General features: G+C 39.7%; 1 protein-coding gene across 6 annotated transcripts in view; it reads left to right on the top strand.

Annotated features, from left to right (window-relative positions):
* The window catches only part of Ccar1 (cell division cycle and apoptosis regulator 1), a 48441-nt gene extending 27330 nt beyond the window's left edge, over positions 1-21111 (top strand). For 5 of the 6 annotated variants that reach the window (NM_026201.3, XM_006513996.4, XM_011243537.3 and 2 more), the window contains exons 14-25: positions 505-715; positions 1516-1599; positions 4760-4945; positions 8365-8556; positions 11626-11865; positions 13185-13296; positions 14023-14102; positions 14346-14492; positions 17575-17695; positions 17953-18138; positions 19571-19776; positions 20217-21111. In NM_026201.3, the coding sequence (NP_080477.1) occupies positions 505-715; positions 1516-1599; positions 4760-4945; positions 8365-8556; positions 11626-11865; positions 13185-13296; positions 14023-14102; positions 14346-14492; positions 17575-17695; positions 17953-18138; positions 19571-19776; positions 20217-20276 (1825 nt within the window). In that variant the 3' untranslated portion in view covers positions 20277-21111. The remainder of the gene's footprint in view (positions 1-504; positions 716-1515; positions 1600-4759; positions 4946-8364; positions 8557-11625; positions 11866-13184; positions 13297-14022; positions 14103-14345; positions 14493-17574; positions 17696-17952; positions 18139-19570; positions 19777-20216) is intronic. The other variant, XM_006513997.3, reaches the window with a different exon arrangement.
* Positions 21112-22393: the final 1282 nt, after the last annotated feature.

Genomic DNA, 22393 nt, shown 5'->3' with positions numbered 1-22393 from the left:
CTGTACTTTGGAAATTGGATGTATGTTGAAAATACTTTTCATTTCATGTATAGCTGGAGAAGATCGTCCAGAGAGAACTTCATTTCATTATAATTCCTGTGTTATAAAGTGATGTAGTTGCTGATTATTTTTGTTCAGCCATATTTTCTCTTGAGGCTTATTTGTCCTGTGTATTTTAGTGTTTTTCTTACAATTTAATTAAGAATATTCTTTTTTTAGCACATGAAATCTGAACAGCTTTCCAGCTTCTTCAGGTATTCTATAAAATATGGGTAGCTCTGTAAACATATCAGAAAATTCTTTGTGGAAATGTATTCTTTTAACCAATAAACTATTATCCAAATGTACCAAAAGAGGAACTATGGCTTCTATAATTTTTTTTTCTTTAGACCAACCTCAAGTTCTTGCAGCAAAATTTCTTTACTTGATGTGCTACAAGTGAACTAGGGTCTTTAAAATGTATTGTAGAATTTTTTTTCCAACATGCTTCTTCCCTTGCAACAGGTACCGTTTTGCAGAGATTCGCTACCATCGCCCTGAGGAGACCCACAAGGGGCGTACAGTTCCAGCTCATGTGGAGACAGTGGTTTTATTTTTCCCGGATGTTTGGCATTGCCTTCCCACCCGCTCAGAGTGGGAAACCCTCTCCCGAGGATACAAGCAGCAGCTGGTCGAGAAGCTTCAGGGTGAACGCAAGAAGGCTGATGGAGAACAGGCACTGAACGCTAATCCCTTTTTCTATTTCCGCTTCTCACAGGCACAGGAACACAGGCACAAATGCACACCACACACTACATAACAGACACACATGGAGGAACATAACTGGTAACAGCGACTGGTAATCCAGCTTTCAGCAGTATAGTTGCATTTTCTTTTCTCATAAAAATCTGTCTATTATGCTGACTTAAATTTAAGAGTGCTGAGACCTCAGAAGTTGTGCTTACAGTGCACAGAAGTTTGTTTTATCATAGGTCTATTTGCTGGAACCTGGCACCAGTTGTTGAGCAAGATTCAGTATTAAGCCATTTTAAACATTTTGCCATTTTCTCAAATTATAAAAATTTTCTCTTTTACGGTCATCAGTTCTAGTCATGGATATTTGAAATTGGACAACCACAAGTCTGAGAGCTTTGAAATTTCAGGCTATGTGGCAACGTCTTGGGTACATTTCAAAGGTCTGCCTAAATCAGTCTTTGGGTGGTTTGAAAATTGGGGCAAGATCACACACTGTGTGGTTAGTGGAGACCGGCAGTGTCTGTGTATCCCGATATCCTTTGTGTTGTAATTTATCACCCTTTTGTGTTTCACAGATCTGGCTTTGATTGGCTGATGTCTTTGTGGTCAGTTAAAAGTGGTAGAATGTATGGATGTGGACTTGCCTAAATAATAACTTTAGGAGAAGACAATCTGAAACATTGTGACCTTGCACAGATCAGCAACAGACTTTAAAAAATAAATTACTTATGTATTTCTAGGTTTCAGAATAGTAATGTTGTTCTCAACTTTGTATGTTAGGATGAAGAAGAGAAGGATGATGGTGAAGTTAAAGAGATCGCCACTCCTACCCATTGGTCTAAGCTTGATCCAAAGGCAATGAAGGTAACTGAAAATGTAGACATATATATTGTGTATATACACACAATAACAAGTAAAAATTTTAAATTTCTGAACAGAAATTAGTAAACTTATTGAGACTGAAAATAATTACTTGAAGTGGGAAATGTAATGTGATGATTTATAGGTGTGATGGTTTATATCCATCGTGTCAGGATTTAGTGGGCAACAGCAGGAGGATTGCCATGCATTTCAGGAGAGTGAGTTCTAGGCTAGCCTAGCCTTTAGAGGGAGACCTTGTCTGTAAAAGGTCTGCAGTGTAGGGCATGGTGGCACACACCTTTAATCCTAGTGCTTGAGAGACAGAAACAGGCAGATCTCTGAGTTTCAGAGCTAGTTTTAAGACAGATTGGGGGAGAGAGGATCTACACAGAAAAAAAACCTTGTCTCAAAAATCAAACAAATAGATGAATAAATATAAAATGAAAAAGGTTTGGGCATTCAAAGTCAAGTTTTCTGGTTGTCTTTAACTCTGATGTCTTGTGTTTGTACATATATAAATTAAAGTGCCTATGTAGTTCAGGTGCAGTGTCTCAGTGCCTCCAGTACAACTATGTTGATAGTGCTGTTTTCTGGTTTGGGAAGTGACTAGAACTATAGAATTTCTATGGCTAAATAACCTAAATTTAAGGAGAATAGAAGAGACATAGGAAAAAGGTAGGCATTAGTGGTGTACACCTTTAATCCCAGCACTTAGGATGCAGAGGCAGGCAGATCTCAGAATTCTAGGCCAGTCTGGTGAACAGAGCTAGTTCCAGAACAGCCAGCACTACACAGAAGAAATCCTGTCTTCAAACAAACAAGCAGAAGGTAAATCTCATTTATTTTATATGTTTTTTTTTTTTTTAGGTCAGGGTTTCTCTGTAGTAGTCCTTGCTATTCTAATACTTGCTTTGTAGACTAGGACGACCTCAAACTCAGAGATCCATCTGCCTCTGCCTTCCACATGCTGGGATTAAAGGTGTAGGTCACTACCCAATGGTAAATCTGATTTTTATAATAATTTTTAAAGTAAAATGTAGGTAAGCACATTACTAAACTGGGAAAGAAAGACTGTAAACCCTTGATTCAGGTAGCTGAGAGACTGTGTCTGTGCAGTAGATCTGGACTAGTGCTTATTTGTGTCAGGTCTGTGGTTTTGAGACAGGGTTTCCCTGTGTAACTCTGGTCTAGCTGTGTAAATCTCATTAGCCTTAAACTTCACTTGCCTCTGAACTCAGAAATCCACCTGCCTCTGCCTTCCCAGTGCTGGGTTTAGAAGCATGGCCACCATACCCAGACCAGTGTAATCATTTTTATTTATTTTTAATTTTTTTACAAATCCACTTTTATTTATTTAACTCTCCATTAGTTTAAATCCGGGGTGGGAACAGCATCACACGGATTCTGTGTCCAATGGTCTTTGCAGGAAGGTTGCTTCAGAATTTGGAACCACACCACTGTTTGCTTGGGCCGAGTTACTTTTCCCCAGATCGCTCTGGTTTTGTTTGGTTTGCCTCAGGAGTCACTTGCTTTATACACATAAGCACATCTCTTTATACACATAATCACATAAGCAGAACTCCGTTTCATCTCGTGCCTTCAATTTTAAGAACAGCCTTGTGCCTCTCTTTGGTTCCATAGACCTCGCTTGTAGCCAGCAAAAATGGCCTTGCACCACAGCCTTCCTTCCAGACAGACTTGCTTTTAGAAGTCCTGTTCCCATTCCCAGCAGGCCTCCACAAGCGCCAAGATGGCGGAAAGAGACCCAGTATAATTATTTTTAAACTTCACATTCTAGTTAGTATAGATTCTGTGTTTTGTTAAAAAATATTTATTCTTTATTAAACATTAAGTTATTTTACTGTTTTGGTGGGTGGTCATAGCACTTGGCAAAATACATATATAAAAAATTACATATTTCTTCCCTTTCCTTTAAGACAAATTCTTACACTGTTATTTTTTAAACTGGGATACTTACCTGGCTTAAATGTTCTTAAGCATTTTAAAACTTGTTTAGGGACCTCAAGAGATGGCTAGGTACGTAAGAGTGGATACTGCCTTTTTAGAGTTCCCCTGCATTCACATGGGAAAGCTCAGAGCTTCTTGTAACTTTAATTCCATGTGGACCTGATACCTGTGGCCTTAATGGGCCAACACACTTGTGTGTACAGACATATACACATATTCAGAAATAAAAATAAAACGTGTTTTACATCCAGGTTTGCTGATTTGTTCTGTAATTGAAATACTTGGGAGGTAAAACAGAACGATCTGGAGAGTTCAAGATCTGGCCCTGCCACATAAGCCAGTTTGAGCAGCCTAGGCCACAGGCTGTCTTAGTACAAAGGAAGAGTCAGGGAGATTGCTCAATGGGTAGAGCCGCTGCTGTTCACGCCTCACACTTTCCAGAAACACAAGTGAAACACCAAGTGTGGTGGCATCTAGGAGAGCAGCCGAAGCAATAGACCCGCCACAGCCTGCTAAAGGCAGGAACTAGCTCCTGGAAGGTTGTCCTCTTACCTGTGCCATGGCAAATGTGCATTAGTGTACACACACAAGAACAGGCTTTGCATTCTTTTGTATTCTCAGAAGCACTGTGAATAGCGTCTCTTAACACTGAACTTGGCTTTGTGAAATAGAGTCCCAGTGCATATAGCCCTGGATTGCACTAATCTTGTACTAATGTACAGTGTCCCTGTGTGGACCACACTAATCTTGAATTCACAATTTTTTTTTTCTTTGATTTTTCGAGACAGGGTTTCTCTGTATAGCCCTGGTTGTCCTGGAGCTCACTTTGTAGACCAGGCTGGCCTCGAACTCAGGGATCCTAGGATTAAAGGTGTGCGCCACCACGCCCGGCTTTTTTTTTTTGTACAAATGTTTTTTTAAAGAGTTATTATTTATTTTATTCATGACTACACTGTAGCTGTCTTCAGACACACTAGAAGAGGGCATCAGATCCCATTACAGATGGTTGTGAGCCACCATGTGGTTGCTGGGATTTGAACTCAGGACTTCTGGGAGAGCAGTCAGTGCTCTTAACCACCGAGCCATCTCTCCAGCCCTGAATTCGAAACTTTTGAGAAACAGACAAAAATATATATGTATATATTTTTTAATGTCCTACTTTTTTCTTCTGTGTTTTTATGCTCCATATATTTAGGTAAATGATCTCCGAAAAGAATTAGAAAGTCGAGCTCTCAGTTCCAAAGGACTAAAATCGCAGTTAATAGCTCGCCTAACAAAGCAGCTTAAAATAGAAGAACAAAAAGAAGAGCAGAAGGAATTAGAGAAGTCTGAAAAGGAAGAGGAAGATGAGGATGATAAGAAGTCTGAGGATGATAAAGAGGTATGTAGTCCATTTGCATACTGGAATGTTACCAATGTTGTTTTAGAGGATGCTCTTGGAAGATGTAACTCAAACTATATGTGTATAATTTTTAGTTAAATTTTTAAAAAAGTTTTTTTTTATATTTAGTGTATATATAAGTACACTGCTGTCTTCAGACACACCCAAAGAGGGCATCAGATCTCATTACAGGTGGTTGTGAGCCACCATGTGGTTGCTGGGAATTGAACTCAGGACCTCTGGAAGAGCAGTCAGTGCTCCTAACCTCTGAGCCATCTCGCCAGCCCCTTGAGTTATAATTTAAAGTAATATACAAACTTTTCTTTTTAATGGTTTAAGAGCTTCATTATAGAAATGGAGGGGTGAGAAGGGAGAGAGAGAGAGAGAGGGAGGAAAGGCTAGAGAGAAAGAGAGAGGAGAGGAGAAGACAAAGAGAAAGGAGAGAGGAGAGAAGATAAAGAGAGGGGAGAAAAGAGAGACCGTAAGAGTAAGAGCAGCTTTTTTTAAAGACATGTCTTGTTTTATAAGCTCAGGCCAGTCTGAATTGAGTACTCTATGAGCTACAAGATCCTAGAACTGAGACCAACCTGGGATACTGTGAGACCTTTCCTTATTAAAAAGTGGAAGGGGTGGGCAGAGGACTGGAGGGATAGCTCAGTGATTAAGAAGAACATTTTCTGTGTTAGCACAGGACCTAGGCTCAGTTCCCAGCACCAATATGATGGGTCATGATTATCCCTAACTCCAGTTCCAGGGCACCCTGCTGCATATTCTATGACTTCAGTGGTTAGCAGTTGCAAGGGAATTAAGGACATATATGTATACAAATATCCTACAGCTGGGCGTGGTGGTGCACGCCTTTAATCCCAGCACTCGGGAGGCAGAGGCAGGCAGATTTCTGAGTTTGAGGCCAGCCTGGTCTATAAAGTGAGTTCCAGGACAGCCAGGGCCATACAGAGAAACCCTGTCTCAAAAAACAAAAAAACAAAACAAAAAAAAAAAGAACCTGCAATCACATTGGGTCTTCTAACTGGAACCTTATGGTTATTAATTACAACACAGGAAGAGAATTTGGCTAATCTGGTAGGAGATCTGTAGCTTACCAGTCCCAGAAGAAGGAAACATTAGTTGCTAGTCTTTGTACATACTGGTCAGTCATCCATAAACACTCATCCATGAACTCACAAGGAAAGAAAGCTTTGCCACTCTTCTTGAGCATGCCCGGCCCTTATGAGTAACAGTTTGTCTGATTTACCATAGGCCAATTGGTCTCAGAGTCCTTAACAGGCCTTGCTCATGTCAAACATATATATTCACTTAGGGCCTCCTCTACTCATTACAGGATTTACTGTCCTCTCCACTTCAGAGAGCACTAGACATGTAGTTAACTGTTGGACATACAGGCCAAACACTGGTACACATAAAATTAAATTAAAAAAGAAAAAACAAAGGACAAATAGTTATAAAGTAGCCTGCCTTAAAAAAAAAAGTCTATGCAGTTAGTGAAGTACAAAAGCAGCGTAGATGCTCTCGCAGTGGGAAGGAGTGACATACTTGTTTCCTTTTTGGTTGACATTCCCATCCCGACAGCTGTAGAATTATACAAAGGCTGCGCTGGGGGCAAGGCTTATTTTATTTTTATTCAGATGAGTGTTTTGTTGCATTTATGTGTGTGTGTTGTCCCAGAGATGAGAAAAGGACACTGGAGAAGTTACAGATGGTTGGGGGTTGGAAAAACAAATCTGGGTCTTCTTCAAAAGCAACACCAGTTACCTGCTGAGCAGTCTTTCAAGGGCAAAGTTGTTGGTGGTTGTGGGTTTTTTGTTTGTTTGTTGTTTTTAAGTTATTCCTGTGCGCATGTAATGGCAGGGAACTTTACAATTTGGCTCTTTGTCACCTTGGGATAAGGGGTAAGATGTGGGCAAAGGATACTAACTTGAGTCTTTAGGCTTCAATGGCAAGTGATTGAAAAACCATGGGTTTTTCAATGGCTTTTGAAGTCTTTTTAAAAAGTTAGAGACAATTGTTAGATTTTATACTGCAGAGGTGTTACCTGCTGTAAAGTGCCCTCCAAAATTAGTCATTTTTCTTTTTATAAAAACTCTTGTATTTATTTATTCTGCGTGGTATTGAAAATGCCATTGGGCTTACCCAGAGGTCAGAGGATGAAAACTGGAGTTGATTTTCTTCTACCTGGGGATCTGGGGGATCAAACTTTGGTCGTCGGGGTTGGCAGCAAGGCCCTTTACTCACCTAGGCTGTCTCTCTGCCCTGCTCTACTTTTAATTTACTTTTTGATAAATGGTATTATTGATATGACTCTGGCTGTCCTTATGATCCTCCTGTCTCTGACCCTTCATGTGCTGGGATCACAAGCATGTGTTAGCATGGTTGTTTAGTTGTTTGCTTGCTTGTTTATAGACAGGATCTGTCTATAGCACTTGCTGTCCTTAGAACTCACTCTGAATGTGAGTTCTAAGAATCATGGTGACCTGGCTACTTTTTTATTTTAATAACTCAGTTACAAGTGAGTAAACCTAGAGGGTTTGTTGCTTTCTTCTTTCTCAGTAACACCAAGTTTGGTTATAAAGGGAAGAGAATTCTGCTTTAGCAGACTATAAACTGGGCCTGTTGATCCTGGAACTTCTGAGGACATTTCTAGGGATGCAGGTTTCCCTCAGTGATAGCAGGAAGCTTCCTTTGTTGCTAGGCAGTTCATGGGTTTGTGGTTTCTCTTTTTCTTCCCTGGGTTATAAATATTTTTGGATGATACTGTTAGAGAGCTGACAAGGGCCTGAATCTCTTTAGCTTATGTCACTACTTTATAGCAGGATAGATGTCCCTCCCTATCCTAGAGCTCAGGGACAGACTGTTTCCCCAGGATGACTTCACATCCTTCAGTGAAGTTATGTTTTAGAAGACAGATGTGTTCATTAGCAACAGCAGTCCAATCTCTAGGACCCATGGTGGAAGAAAAGAAACAGTTACCTGTCCTCTGACCCCCCATGTGTGTGTTCCTGTCCCCTTAGATAAGCAGATGTAAGAAAGGAAATGACAAAGAGTTAGGAGCCGTCTCTGTTTTTAACCATTATGGCTAATATAATTTGTAAGAAGTCAGACTTTGATTTTGAAACAAGGTCTCACCCTGTAGCAGAAACTAGCCTGATACTCACTTGATAGGTGGCTGGGTTGGCTGGAACTCAAGATTTTGTCTGTGCCATGAAGTGTTGGGATTATAGTCATGAACTACCACCATGATTATAATATATCTAATCTATATAATTGATATAGATATTAGATATATTGTACATAAAAATATTAGATATATTATTTATATATATATTAGACAGAGTAATTTTTTATATACATGTTCTTTTTACATGGAAGTTTTACCATAACTTAAATTTTCAAATGCCTAGGAAGAAGAAAGAAAACGTCAAGAAGAAGTGGAACGACAGCGTCAAGAAAGAAGATACATTTTGCCTGATGAACCTGCCATAATTGTGCATCCGAACTGGGCTGCAAAAAGTGGCAAGTTTGATTGCAGCATCATGTCTTTGAGTGTCCTTTTGGATTACAGATTGGAAGATAATAAAGAACATTCTTTTGAGGTAATGTTAACTTTTGAATGAGGATCCAAATGATATCACAGTTGTGACTGTTTAATGTATTAAGTGTTTTGAGTGTTTCTTTGACTGCTTCCATGTTCTTCTTGGTGTGTATTCATTCACCATTATTTACTAAGAAAAATCAGGTTTGTTCTTTAAGGTCTCTTATAGATGCATTACAGTATTAGATCTCAATTATTCTTTCTTTCTCATTTTATTTTGTTTCTTCAAGTCTATCTCTAGTAGCTTTTGCTGACCTTGAGGTTGCTTTGTAGTGAGACTCTTAAATCCTGGTCCTTTGCCCCTCTCCTCTCTGCGCTGCAGTCACAGCCTATTCTCAGGCATTTCTCGAGAGAGTAATGTGCTCTTTTATCAGAAGGTAGGTATCTAGTTGTCTTTATTTTATTTTTCTGTTGTATTGTTGTTTTGTCTACTTGACATGTGTGCCTGGTTCCTGTAGAAGCCAGAAGAGAGAGGGTCAGTTCTGGATCTGAAGCTGTTTTAAACCACCGTGTGGGTGCAGAGAGCCAGACGAGCTCCTGAAAGAGCAGTCATTGTCCTTAAGCACGACATACAGCCACTAGGTGGATAGAAGCTAGGGCCTCAGTCATGGCTAGATAGTTGCTCTTTCACTGAGTTACACTCAGAGCTCAGAACTTTTTATCAGCCTACCCTTCCAAAAAGTAAAACAGAATAAATTCAATTATCCAGTTTCAGAAATTGCTACCTATCTTTTCTGTGGGTTTTAGGTTAGTTTCCCTTGAGACAGTCTTGCCTCAGCCTCTTAAGTAGTGTGTTTACAGTATAAGCCATCCAGTTGGCCTTTTACCCTTCTTTTTAAACCTTCTTTCTTGATGATGCTGTAATGTGTGGGTTTTTTTTTTTTTTGTTGTTGTTGTTGTCATTTTTTTGTTTTTTTTTTTCAAGACAGGGTTTCTCTGTGTAGCCCTGACTGTCCTGGAACTCACTCTGTAGACCAGGCTAGCCTTGAACTCAGAAACCCTCCTGTCTCTGCCTCCCAAGTGCTAGGATTAAAGCCGTGTGCCACCACGCCCGGCTTGATGGTGTAATGTTTTAGTGTTTCTTTATATTTAGAGTACCATTTAATAGAATTTAAAAGTTTGTGACTGAGTTGTAAGAGAAAATAAGTGGTATTATGTTTCAACCTAAAGTTTGTGTTCTGTCTTGTCTGTCTGTCTGTCTGTCTGTCTGTATCTCTCATCTAAATGAATCTCTTACCAGGTCTTTAGTACATACCTCTGTTTGGCCATGAAACACAGATCCACTTTTCTTTGATTCCCAAGTTTGTACCACCACGCCCAGCTCTTCTCTTTTGTTCGTGAGGGGAATTAAGATTAAACTCAGGGGGGTGGGTGGGTATGGGGGACTTTTGGTATAGCATTGGAAATGTAAATGAGCTAAATACCTAATAAAAAATGGAAAAAAAAAAGATTAAACTCAGGGCCTTATATGTGCTTTGCAAGACTTCTACCACTGAGCTACATTTCCTGTCTTCTTTTTACTTCTGAATAATCTTACGGAGTTTCTAGGCTGGCCTTAAACTCAAGTTAAGCCTGCAACTCACATTATTCTGTTTCAGTATCCTTACGGGCTGCAATTACATAACTGCATCACTAAGCATTACTATTTATATTCTGCTTTTTATGTTTATTCTCTTTATATGGTTCTGGTTTTTGTGAGGTAGTGTCTCATGTAGCCCAGTGTGGTCTCAACCTTGCTGTATGGCTCAGGCTGGACTTGAATTCCTAATTCTCCTTTTTCTACGTCTCCTCTTTCTACTGTTGATATATGGGATTACAGGTATGCATCACTATAGCCAGCTCTCAGGTTTTTTAAAGATAGAGTCTCACATACCCAAGGATGATGGTGAACTGCTGATCTTCCTGCCTTAACTCTCAAATGTTGAGATTACAGGAATCTACCAGTAAGGTTAACAATATATACTTTTTGTCTTTAAAACATCTTTTGCACAAGGTATGATGACAGGAGTTTGAAATCCCAACAGTCAGACCATGAGTTCAAAGCCAGCCTGACTACCATAAAAAGATCTTGTCTTTTAAAAAAAAAAGTGCTAAACATTGTGGTACATGCCTTTAATCCCAGCACCTAGGAGGTAGAAGTAGGTAGATCTCAGTTCAGTTCGAGGCCAACCTAGTTTACACAGCCTGTGGTAGGACAGCGAGGTCTACAGAGAGAAACCCTGTCTCAAGTTTTGCATACCTCTGGTTCCCAAGGCCTGGAATTAATGGCATATGCCACCACAGCTAGCCCTTGGGTATTTTCATAGTCTTCACATCATTCCTGTCCATTTTTATAACTGTGGATCACTTCTTTATCTTCCTCCTAAAATATCCTAGCTCTGTTTTAGGTGTAGATAACCAGTGTGGTAAGACAGTGCTTGTTTAATGACTTTTGCTGGACTTATTCAGTATTTCTGAAAGACTCAGAGGAGCCCCTCGCTCAGGCCTCAGGACAATAGCGGACAACCAAGAACTCACGAGAGACCAAGCTTGATGCAAACCACATGAGGCTTTATTCGGGGGAAAGCCAGAGCTCATATCCCACGTAGGGGTAGAGGAGTTGACCACTGAGGGGAAAGGGGTCTCAGTTTTTATAGGCCCTCAGTGGGGAAAAGAGAAGGGAGGAGTAGGGGATTTCCAGATCTAAACAATGTCTGTTCTCAAGAAATGGGTATGGGAGGGGTACAAGGAAAGAGTCTGGTGCAGGTGTAGCAACTCTGGATTGGCCAGGCTGTGGTTGCTGGGAGATTTTCTGACTCTTTCTCAGCAACCAACATCACAAACACCTGGCAATGGGCTTCATCAGTGGGCACACACATGGGTCAAGGAATGGTCAAAACATTGGCAGATACACGGGTTCAAGGAGTGGCCAGAGCATTGTGCACCTCTATTTTTCTAAATCAGTGAAGCTAGTTCTGCTAGCCATGAAATCCATTTTGCCAATTTCAGGGCTTCTGTGACCTTTTACATTCTGTCAGGATCTTTCATTTCTATCGAGTTTGCTTATGTTAATGCTGATGTCTTTTTATAGGTTTCACTGTTTGCAGAACTTTTCAATGAAATGCTTCAAAGAGACTTTGGGGTTAGAATATACAAATCATTACTCTCTCTTCCTGAGAAAGAGGACAAAAAAGATAAGGAGAAGAAAAGCAAAAAAGAAGAGAGAAAAGATAAAAAAGAAGAAAGAGAAGATGATATTGATGAACCAAAACCAAAACGGAGAAAATCAGGCGACGATAAAGACAAAAAAGAAGACAGAGATGAGAGAAAGGTCTGTAATTTCCAAGATAGTCAACAAAACTTAGAAAGTTTTGGTTACTACCTCTATATGGTAACAAAATGTTGAGTGTTATGTTGGATATTTGACCCAGACCACATGAGTCTGACTCAAAAAACTAGAGCTGGGTTTAGGCCCACATACCTGTATTCCTACACACAGTGGTGGAAGGAGTTCTGGTCTAGCCTGAGCCACATAACAAAGCTTAATAATTATATATATATATGAATTATATGGTTTTCTGATGTTTCCCTCTTTCCTGCTCCTTTTCTTTCGTTTTTTTTTTTTTTTCCATTTTTACCCTTCCTCCCTTCCTTCCTCCCATGTATGTTTTCCCTATATGTGTATTTATGCTCCATGTGTATGGTTGCTGAGCTCTGAGACTGAGGTTAGGTTACATATAGTTATGGAGCTGTCCTTTGGGTACTGGGAGCATTCCCTGGAAGAGCCGTCAGCCCGGTCCTTCTTTCTTGTTTCTAAGTTTTATTTAATACACCTGGCCTACTCCTACGTTTAAAACCATTACTTGTATGTGTACATGTGTGCGTAGGTGCATGTGTGCATGGAGGAGGTAAGAGGGTATCAGATCACCTGAAACTACAGTTGACAGGCAGTTGTGAGCTGCTCGGTATGGGTGCCTTTAATGGAACTGGGGTCCTCTGCAAGAACACTGTGATTTTTTTTTTTTTTTTTTTTTTTTTTTTTTTAAGATTTATGGGGCTGGTGAGATGGCTCAGCAGGTAAGAGCACTGACTGCTCTTCCTAAGGTCCTGAGTTCAAATCCCAGAAACCATATGGTGGCTCACAACCATCTGTAATGAGATCTGACAACTTCTGTTGGGTCTGAAGAAAGCTACGGTGTACTTATGTATAATAATAAATAAATCTTAAAAAAAAAGATTTATGTATGTGAATCCACTGTCACTGTCTTCAGAAGAAGAGAGGGCATTGGATCCCATTACAGATGGTTGTCAGCCACCATGTGGTTGCTGGGAATTGAACACAGGACTTCTGGAAGAGCAGTCAGTGCTCTTAACTGCTGAGTCATCTCACTGGCCCTCTTGTTTCTATTCTTTTCTCTTTCTTCTCCCTCCCCTTTCTTTCTGTAACCTGGCTGTGACCTCCTCATTCTCCTGCCTTCACCTCCAAGTTTTGAGATTACTGCCATGCCCCACCATGCCATATTTGAATAGGTTAGTATTATGAGAAATCTAATTGGAATTGTTAGAAATATATCTGTTTACTGGGCTTGACATTTACTTATTTTGTTTTTCATGAGATATTGCTTAATTTTAAGTCATCTTAAATTACAGAAAGAAGAAAAAAGAAAAGATGATTCTAAAGATGATGATGAAACTGAAGAAGATAACAATCAAGATGAGTATGACCCAATGGAGGCAGAGGAAGCTGAGGATGAAGATGACGGTATGTATGCATCAGATGCCCTCAGTGCTATAGAGTGGACCGCATATTTTCTTTGTTGTTTTGTAAGACAGTCTTACTTTGTTACTGATACTGGTCCAGGTTGGCTTTGGCCAGCATTGTTCTGCCTCAGTGTCCCAAGTGTGAGCTGTGATTACCAGTTCATCCTCCACACCCAACAGTTGTAAGGAATCATTTAACACTTGCTAGTGTTTGCCCTTTCTGTTTCATCAGGGTTAGTGGCATTGAAGTTCTTTTGGGGTCATTTACAGTGGCTAGTGTGGAAGCCAGCTGTGAACAACATGCATGCCCAGTGCTCCTGGGAGTCAGGAGAGGGCGTTGGATCTCTTGTAACTGGAGTTATATATGATTGTGAACCACCACGTGAATCCTGGGTCCTCTGCAACAGCAACAAGTGCTTTCAAAAAATGTTGGCCCAGCCTGGCAGTAGTGGCGAACGCCTTTAATCCCAGCACTTGGGAGGCAGAGTCAGGCGGATTTCTGAGTTGGAGGCCAGCCTGGTCTACAGAGTGAGTTCCAGGACAGCCAGGGATATTCAGAGAAACCCTGTATCGAAAAACAAAAAAAAAGTTGTGTTGGCCCATTTCTCTAGGAAATAATAGATTTAACAAATAAAAATTTGTGTTCAGTTAGTGTCTAAAATGGTGATTAATCTTAGTGTAATCACAAGGGTGGGTACCAAGTCTGTTTCCACGTTTGTTTTACCAGATAGGGAGGAGGAGGAAGTAAAACGAGATGACAAAAGGGATGTCAGCCGGTACTGCAAGGACAGACCTGCGAAAGATAAGGTGGGTTTTCTTCCATCTTCTCTAGAAAATCACGATTTCCCTATCTCACCCTTACTGCTTTTGGAGTATTTGTGTCTCTCAAGCTGTTTTTAATTTTGTTTTGTTTTTCATATTCATGTACAAAATCTACTCATTTTAGCCAAATCTTTTTAAGATTAGTACTTTCTCATATAAACAGAACCAATATTTCTCTCTCTTTTTTTTTGTGGTAGTAAAACTGTATATCTTGTGTATGTTTTTTAGGAAAAAGAGAAGCCTCAAATGGTCACAGTTAACAGGGATCTGCTAATGGCCTTTGTTTATTTTGATCAAAGTCATTGCGGTTACCTTCTTGAAAAGGATTTGGAAGAAATACTATATACTCTTGGACTGCATCTTTCTCGGGCTCAGGTAATCAGTTGTTCTTATGATTTTTTTTCCTTTATGGTACTCAGGATAGAAGCTAGGGCCTCAGTCATGGCTAGACAGTTGGCCTTTCACTGAGTTACACTCAGCTCAAAACTCTTTTCAAGTTACCCTTCCAAAAGGTAAGATAGAATAAATTCAATTATCCAGTGTCAGAAATTGCTACCCAGCCTTTCTGTGGCTGTCAGGCTAGTGTTGCAGCCTCTTAAGTGTTGTGTTTGCAATATAAGCCACCCAGTTGGCCTTTTACCCCTCCCCTCTCTTTAAACCTTCTCTACTGTTAACTTTTTAAAATAATTTTTTTTTGTATTATTTATTTATTTGTTTATTTATTTATTTATTATATATGAGTACACTGTAACTTACTTCAGACACACCAGAAGAGGGCATCAGATCTCATCACGGATTGTTGTGAGCCACCATGTGGTTGCTGGGTTTTGAACTCAGGACCTTCAGAAGAGCAGTCAGTGCTCTTAACTAATGAGGCATCTCTCCAGCCCCTCCTTTTCTTTTTGATTTTTGTTTTTCAAGATAGGTTTTCTCGGTAGCCCTGGCTATTCTAGATCTAGCTCTATAGTCTCAGTTATTAAAGAAACTATTTTTGGGCCAGAATGCTTCAGTGGGTAGTGTACTTGTTGCTAAAACTTGATAATATCAGTTTGATCCTGGGGTCCAAATAGTACGAGAAACCCATCTTACAAAAGTTCACATCTGGTCTGTTGCTGAGACACACACACTTCTTTTTTTAAGGTTATCTTCAGGGCAGGAAAGTTGACACACTGGTTAAGACTGCATTGCTCTTGCAGAGAACCCAGTTCCCAACACCCAGGTCAGATGGCTGAGCACTGCCTGTAAGCCTAGCTCTGGGATATCCAGTACATTTTATGTTCTATTCAGTCTCCACACATAAAAATTAGTTGATGGCTTTTTGTTTGTTTGTTTGTTTTTGTTTTTTGTTTTTTGAGACAGTATATATCCCTGGCTGTCCTGGAACTCATTCTGTAGACCAGGCTAGCTTCAAACTCAAAATCCACCTGCCTCTGCCTCCCAAGTGCTGGGATTAAAGGCATGCGCCACCACTACTACCTGGCTGGCTTTTGTTTTGTTTTGTTTTTGGCAGTCTCCCTGGCTGGCCTACATCTCTGGTAGATCAGGTTATCCTTGAACTCAGAGATTAAAGTGCCTCTTTCTCCCTAATACTGGGATTAAAAGCGTGCACCATCCCCTCCCAGAGACACCCCCACCCCTTTTTTAAAAACAGCTTTTACTTCTGAGCTTGCTCTCTCCCTCCCTCGCTCCCTCTTCTCCGCTGATGATACAGAACGCTCTTCTCTCCATAGAAAGAAAAAGAAAATTTGTTTGCCCTTTCCTCTAGTCTTCTTCCTCAAGACCAATATTATCAATAACTATTTCTAGAGCTCTTTAAATCACTCATATCTACATGACTGTTTCAGTAGGTGACATTGTTTTGTATATATAGATGGGGCCCTTTTTTACTTATTGGTTCTATCATAAAAATGGAATATAGCAGAGTTCGGTGACTCACTTCTAAAACCTTGTACTTGTGTATCTGAGGTAAGAGGATCACTACAAGTTTAAGGCTTAACCTGACTAGATTTTAAAATACAAAAGAGAAAATAGACTCACATCACTTTGTGCTTCACATTCCATTATATGGACATTTATAACTTAAGTAGCCTTTCTGTTGCTGGGGGGTGGGGGTGGCGCTGTTTGTTTGTTGGGAGTGGTTGAGACAGGGTTTTTCTATATAGACTTGGCTGTCATGGAATTTACCAGGCCAGCCTCAAACTCAAAAGAAATTTACCTGCCCCCACCTCCCAAGTGCTAGATTGCAGGCATGCCCCACCATGCCTGCTTTCTGTTTGTTTTTGTTATTTGGAATTAAGCATCATTTACTTTAAAAGTTTGATGAAGTATTTCTATTGCACCTGTAATCTTAACACTTGGAAGCTGAGGCAAGAGTATTGTGAGTTCGAGGCCATCCTGAGGTGCTATATATGTCTAGCAAGACCATATCTTAAAACACTGGCCAGGTGGTGCACGCCTTTAATTCCAGCACCTGAGAGGCAGAGGAAATGGATTTTCAGCCAGCCTGGTCTACAGAGCAAAAACCAGGAGAGCCAAGTCTACACAGACCCCAGTAAATAAATAAATAAATAAATAAATAAATAAATAAATAAATAGATAGATAAATAGATAAATAGATAAATAGATAAATAGACAAGCCAGCCAGCCAGCCAGCCAGCCCAATACAAAAACTGGGCTTGTGAAATGGCTCATTAGGTTAATATTCCTGTCCCCAAGGTTGTCGCTATGAGTTGGAGCCCTCCTATGACTTTCACAGCACATGTGTACCTACACACACACACACACACACACACAGAGAGAGAGAGAGAGAGAGAGAGAGAGAGAGAGAGAGAATATAAACATTTCCCAAAGGGTTTTTTTCCAAATAACTTAAATGTTCAATTTATAAAGAAAATACTTAAAATTCTAAATACTGTCAACTGATTAGTAATAGATACAATGATCACAGTGTATGTTTAATATTTTTGAAATTTGGAGGGATCAAGAAATGTACTTCAGGGCTCTAGAGATAACTCATTGCTTAAGAAAGACTACTCACTGTGCGTAGGAGTTGGGTTCTTCTCCCAGCACCCACCTCAGGCCATGCACAGCTGTTGGAACTCCAGGTCCAGGGCTACCTGGAGCACATGTGAGTGCAAACACATGGAGACAAGACATAGCAAAGAAATCAAAAAAAGTTTTAAAAAGAAATTTGCTACAGCCAGTGTGCATGATGGCACACACTTTTAACCCTAGCACTCTGGAGGCAGAGGTAGGTGGGTCTAAAAGCAGTGAAGCAAGGAGAGGCAAAGCCTGCTTCAGGCTGCAGATGTCAGTCAGTCACAGCCACTCCCCAGTCTGAGTCAGGCTCTCACTTCTACAATGGAGAGGAGTATTTGCATCTTAGTCATTTGTTTACTTGCATGTATAGTAGGTAAAATAATTGTATTTACATCTTATTTATTTGCTTGCATAATAGGTAAAGAAACTTCTTAATAAAGTAGTACTCCGAGAATCGTGCTTTTATCGGAAATTAACAGACACCTCGAAAGATGATGAGAACCATGAAGAGTCAGAGGCACTGCAGGAAGACATGCTAGGTTTGAGTGTATTTACATTTGGGCCTTTGTGGTTTCATTTGTTTTACCTTTGCTTTTAATTTGTTTTCAGGTCAGGTTTGTCCATAGAGCATGGGCTTGACTTGAAATTGGGAGAACTTAGGGTTCTCCTGCCTTAGCCTCCTGAGTGCTGAAATTACAGGCATACACTACACACAGGCAGATCTTACTTTTTTGTTTGTTTGTTTGTTTTGTAAATCTATTATTCATAAGTGGCTAAAACATTTTTTATATTCTAGGAAACAGATTATTACTTCCAACACCAACAATAAAACAGGAATCAAAAGATGGAGAGGAAAATGTAGGGCTTATTGTGTACAATGGTGCAATGGTGGATGTTGGGAGTCTCCTACAAAAACTGGAAAAGAGTGAGAAAGTAAGAGCTGAGGTGGAACAGAAGCTCCAGTTACTAGAGGAGAAAACAGGTGAGGTGCTGTTGGCGGGCTAGGACTTCCAGAGAACTTGTGGCTCTGTGTGTGGGGCGGGGCGGGGGGTGGAGTTACAGGTACAGACTGTTGTTAGCCATTCCATCGTAGTCCTCAGTAAGAACTCTAAGTGCTCTTACTACTGAGCCATCTTGTTAGCCCTGACTTTATGTTTCATTTCTGTTGGTAGTTATAAAACTGCTTAGCTTCATAAGAACCTTAGCTTATGGGCTAGAGAGAGGGCTCAGCCTCGTAAAGAGCACTGACTGCTCTTCCAGAGGTCCTGAGTTCAATTCCCAGCACCCACATGGTGGCCCATGATCATCCTCAATGGGATCTAATGCCTCTCTCTTCTGGGGTGTCTGAACACAGCAACAGTGTACTCATTACATGTAAATATAAAAATTTATAAATATTATTATAAACAAATCTTTAAAATCTATAAATATCAAACAAATCTTTTAAAAAAATCTATAAATAAATATTATTATAAATAAATCTTAAAAAAAAAAAAACCCTTAGCTTATGTGTCAGGTTTTGAGACAGGCTCTTACTTTGTGCTAGAGTTGTAGGCTGGAGATGAAGACTTAGACTTTTTGATCTTTTCTAATCTCTTCTGGTACAACATAGATTTTACCATTTTCTGTTTCTCTAAATAGTCACAAAAATGGAACCATGAGCCTGCCACTCAGGAGACAAAGGAAGGTGGCTTTCTGTAATTTTGAGAAACTTAGTCTACATAACAAATTCCATACCAGCCAGACAGCTACACAGTAAAACTGTCGCAAAACAAAAGGAAAAGGAACCTGAAGTTAGAATAACACTATCGAAAACTCTTTACAGTTTGCTTCCTTTTTCTCTCTCTCTCTCTTAAGGTCTCACTTCGTAGCCTGGTCAGTCATGGAACTCACTATGTAGCCCAGGTTGGCCTCAAACTCACAGCAGTCCTTCCTTCTCAGCCTCAGAAGGAGTGGATAGCACAGCTGTGTGCCAGCATACCTGGCTTGTGTTGTACTTTTATAACTAGTTAAAATAATTTAACTTTTATAAATATTTTACAGAATTTTGGGGATTGTAGGAGGTTGTTTGTTTGTTACAGTATTGAAGACTGCGTCAGGGCCTCTTTGTGGTTTAGGTAAATTGCTGCTGTTGAGTTCTATTCCTCAGGCTTCATTTGTCTTTCAACTGTGAGGCATGGCTAAAGTAAGGTTGTCCACACTAAGTGTGACTCATCCAAGCATCGAATTACAGGCATCATGTCAGCTCCTTTTGCTTTTTATAGTTTTTTTTTTTTATTACATATATGTATGTATGTGGGCACATACACCATGCCTTACCTGTGGAGGACAGAGGACATGAGTAGTTTTCTCTTTCTGCCATGTATGATCAATATGGTGTAGTTTGAAAAAAAAAATTTTTTTTTTTCAAACAGATGAAGATGGGAAAACTATATTAAACTTGGAGAACTCTAACAAAAGCCTCTCTGGTGAACTTAGAGAGGTCAAAAAAGACCTTGGTCAATTACAAGAAAACCTGGAGGTTTCAGAAAACATGAATTTGCAATTTGAAAACCAATTGAATAAAACACTCAGAAACTTATCTACAGTTATGGATGATATCCACACTGTCCTCAAAAAGGTGAGATGATTTGTCTTTTTTATGTTTTCAAGGCTTAAACTTTAACATTCTATTTCTTGGATTTTTAATGTAATTTAGTGTTATGGTCTTTATAGTTTTTCCTAGAAACAAATAGTTATAATATTCCTAGCATTTAAGCCTTCCAGAAACTATTCAGAAGTCATTCCCAAAGTGACTATTTTCTTTTGAAAATTACATATAATATGCAAATGGTATATATATGTACATGTATTTATTAGACCAAATATTTTATTAGATTTATTGCCTATTGGCCAAGCCCTAGATTGGTTGTCCCAAACCACTAAAATTCAAGAAAAATTGGGCAGCAACATATTAAAATTAATTAATGGATATTTATCACTCAGTCACTGAGTACTATTTTAAGCTAATTTCAGAGTAACAAGAAACTAATGAAAGTGTACTTTGTTCCTATTTTATAGGATAATGTAAAGAGTGAAGACAGAGATGAGAAATCCAAGGAGAACGGCTCAGGTGTATGACACAGTGCACTTGGGGATGAGTGTGTTAATAGTGTACTATAAACAAAATAATCATGAGATGGGAATGTTTCACGGCAGTGCATGCTTGACTTTAGTAGTATAAACATATATGTTAGTTCAAATGATGTATAAAGTTTTATGAATGTGAGTCTGCTTTTGAAAATTGCCTGTAATTTCTAGCATTCAAATTATTAAATACTCACTGAGTGAAGAATTTTGCATTGCAAAACCTTTTAGGATGAACTTTGTTATAGTTTCCCCAATAAAGTTCATCAGTGTCATTGACAATGACAAGTAATTACTAATGTCTTTTATTGAAGTATCCAGAAAACCTGCTTTTATTTATACAACTATTGTTAGTTTTATAGTTCATTTTTTAGTTTCAGTATAAATCATAAAATAGCATGCTCCTTAATATTTGCAACTTTTTGAACTAATATTTTCAGCATTTAAATGTACTTGTTAAGAAGTCTGTTCCTAGACTGGGCCTGGTGGCACATTCCATTAATCCTAAGGTTTTGAGTTGGAGGCCAGGCTGGTCTACATAATGAGACCTGATCTCAGAAACAATGCAATTAATCCAAAAGAGACTGCATCTAAAGCCCTGCACCGAAGACAGTGATTAGCATTGTGCTTAGAGCTTAGAGTCATGGTCCTCACGGCACTGTTGCTGCGCTCGGTACATTGTTTTACTTGCCCTGAATACTTCCATCTTAATTTTGAGAAGTTAAAAAAAGAAGCAGTGGACATCAAATGTACAGTTTAGTGACAAGCCAGTAGATTGTCAGTATGATTGATGCCTTAAGTCATTAATTAAAAATATTTTTTTAATTAATCTGTGTAGTTCCTTCAGAATCTTGGTGGATTCTTTTTATAATGGTAATTTTGCCACTGTTAGGAATTATTATTTTTTAACATTGAACTTTTTTTAAAAAGATTTATTTATTTATTATATGTAAGTACACTGTAGCTGTCTTCAGACACTCCAGAAGAGAACGTCAGACTTCGTTACAGATGGTTGTGAGCCACCTTATGGTTGCTGGGATTTGAACTCAGGACCTTTGGAAGAGCAGTCAGTACTCTTAACTGCTGAGCCATCTCTCCAGCCCCGTGTTTTGTTTTGAGACAGAATCTCCTATAACCCAAGTGTAGTCATTTATACCTATAATCTCATTTCCCAGGAAGTAGAAGCCAGAAGTTAGAAATTCAGGGCAACCCTAGGCAAATAAGTCCCCGTTTCAGAAACACAAGGACATTAAAAGTATATTGAAGGATGGACTTTGAAATGACTCAAGAAGGCTTAGATGCCTGTTGCCAGAGCTGGCAACCTGACATCTACCTATAGAGTGAGACTGTGTCTGGGAGAAAGGCACTGGACATCTGGGAAATGACATGTGGTTAAGAGCCACCCATAACTCCAGTGGACTCTTCTGGCCTCCTTAAGCTTTTGTATACACATAGTGCAAAAGACAATCATGTAAGTAAAACACCCATACAGAAATAAATAGAAATCTCAATAAAAGAGGGAGATACTTGAGAGATGGCTTAGCAGCTAAGAGCATCTGCTGTTCTTGTGCAGACCTGGGTTCAATTCCCAGCACCCCCATCGTGGCCTATTATCATCCATAACTCTAGTTCTAGGGGCTCTGATGTCTTCTCCTGTTGTGGTGAAACACCATGACCAGAGCAACTCAGAAAGAAGGGTTATAGAGGGATCACCATCATGGCTGGGAAATGTGGCTATGGGCAGACATGGCAGCAGGAGCCCCTGAGAGCCACCACCCTGAGCTGCAAGCAGGAAACGGTGCACGCAGAGTGGTGCCAGTCTTTTGAAACCTTAAAGCTCACCCTTCAATGACATGCTTCCTTCAACAAAGCCACACCAGCCAGGAGTGGTGGCTCATGCCTTTAATCCCAGCACTCGGGAAACAGAGGCAGATAGATTTCTGAGTTCAAGGCCAGCCCAGCCTGGCCTACAAAGTGAGTTCCAGGACAGCCAGGGCTATACAGAAAAACCCTGTCTTGGGGAAAACAAAAAACAAACAAACAAAAAAAACACCAAGCCACACCAGCTGGTGTCCAAGTATTCAAATGCCTGAAATGTATGAGGCATCTCA

Source organism: Mus musculus, chromosome 10 (assembly GCF_000001635.26).
Source record: "Mus musculus strain C57BL/6J chromosome 10, GRCm38.p6 C57BL/6J".
NCBI lineage: Eukaryota > Metazoa > Chordata > Mammalia > Rodentia > Muridae > Mus > Mus musculus.
This window is presented reverse-complemented; position numbering and strand designations above follow the sequence as displayed.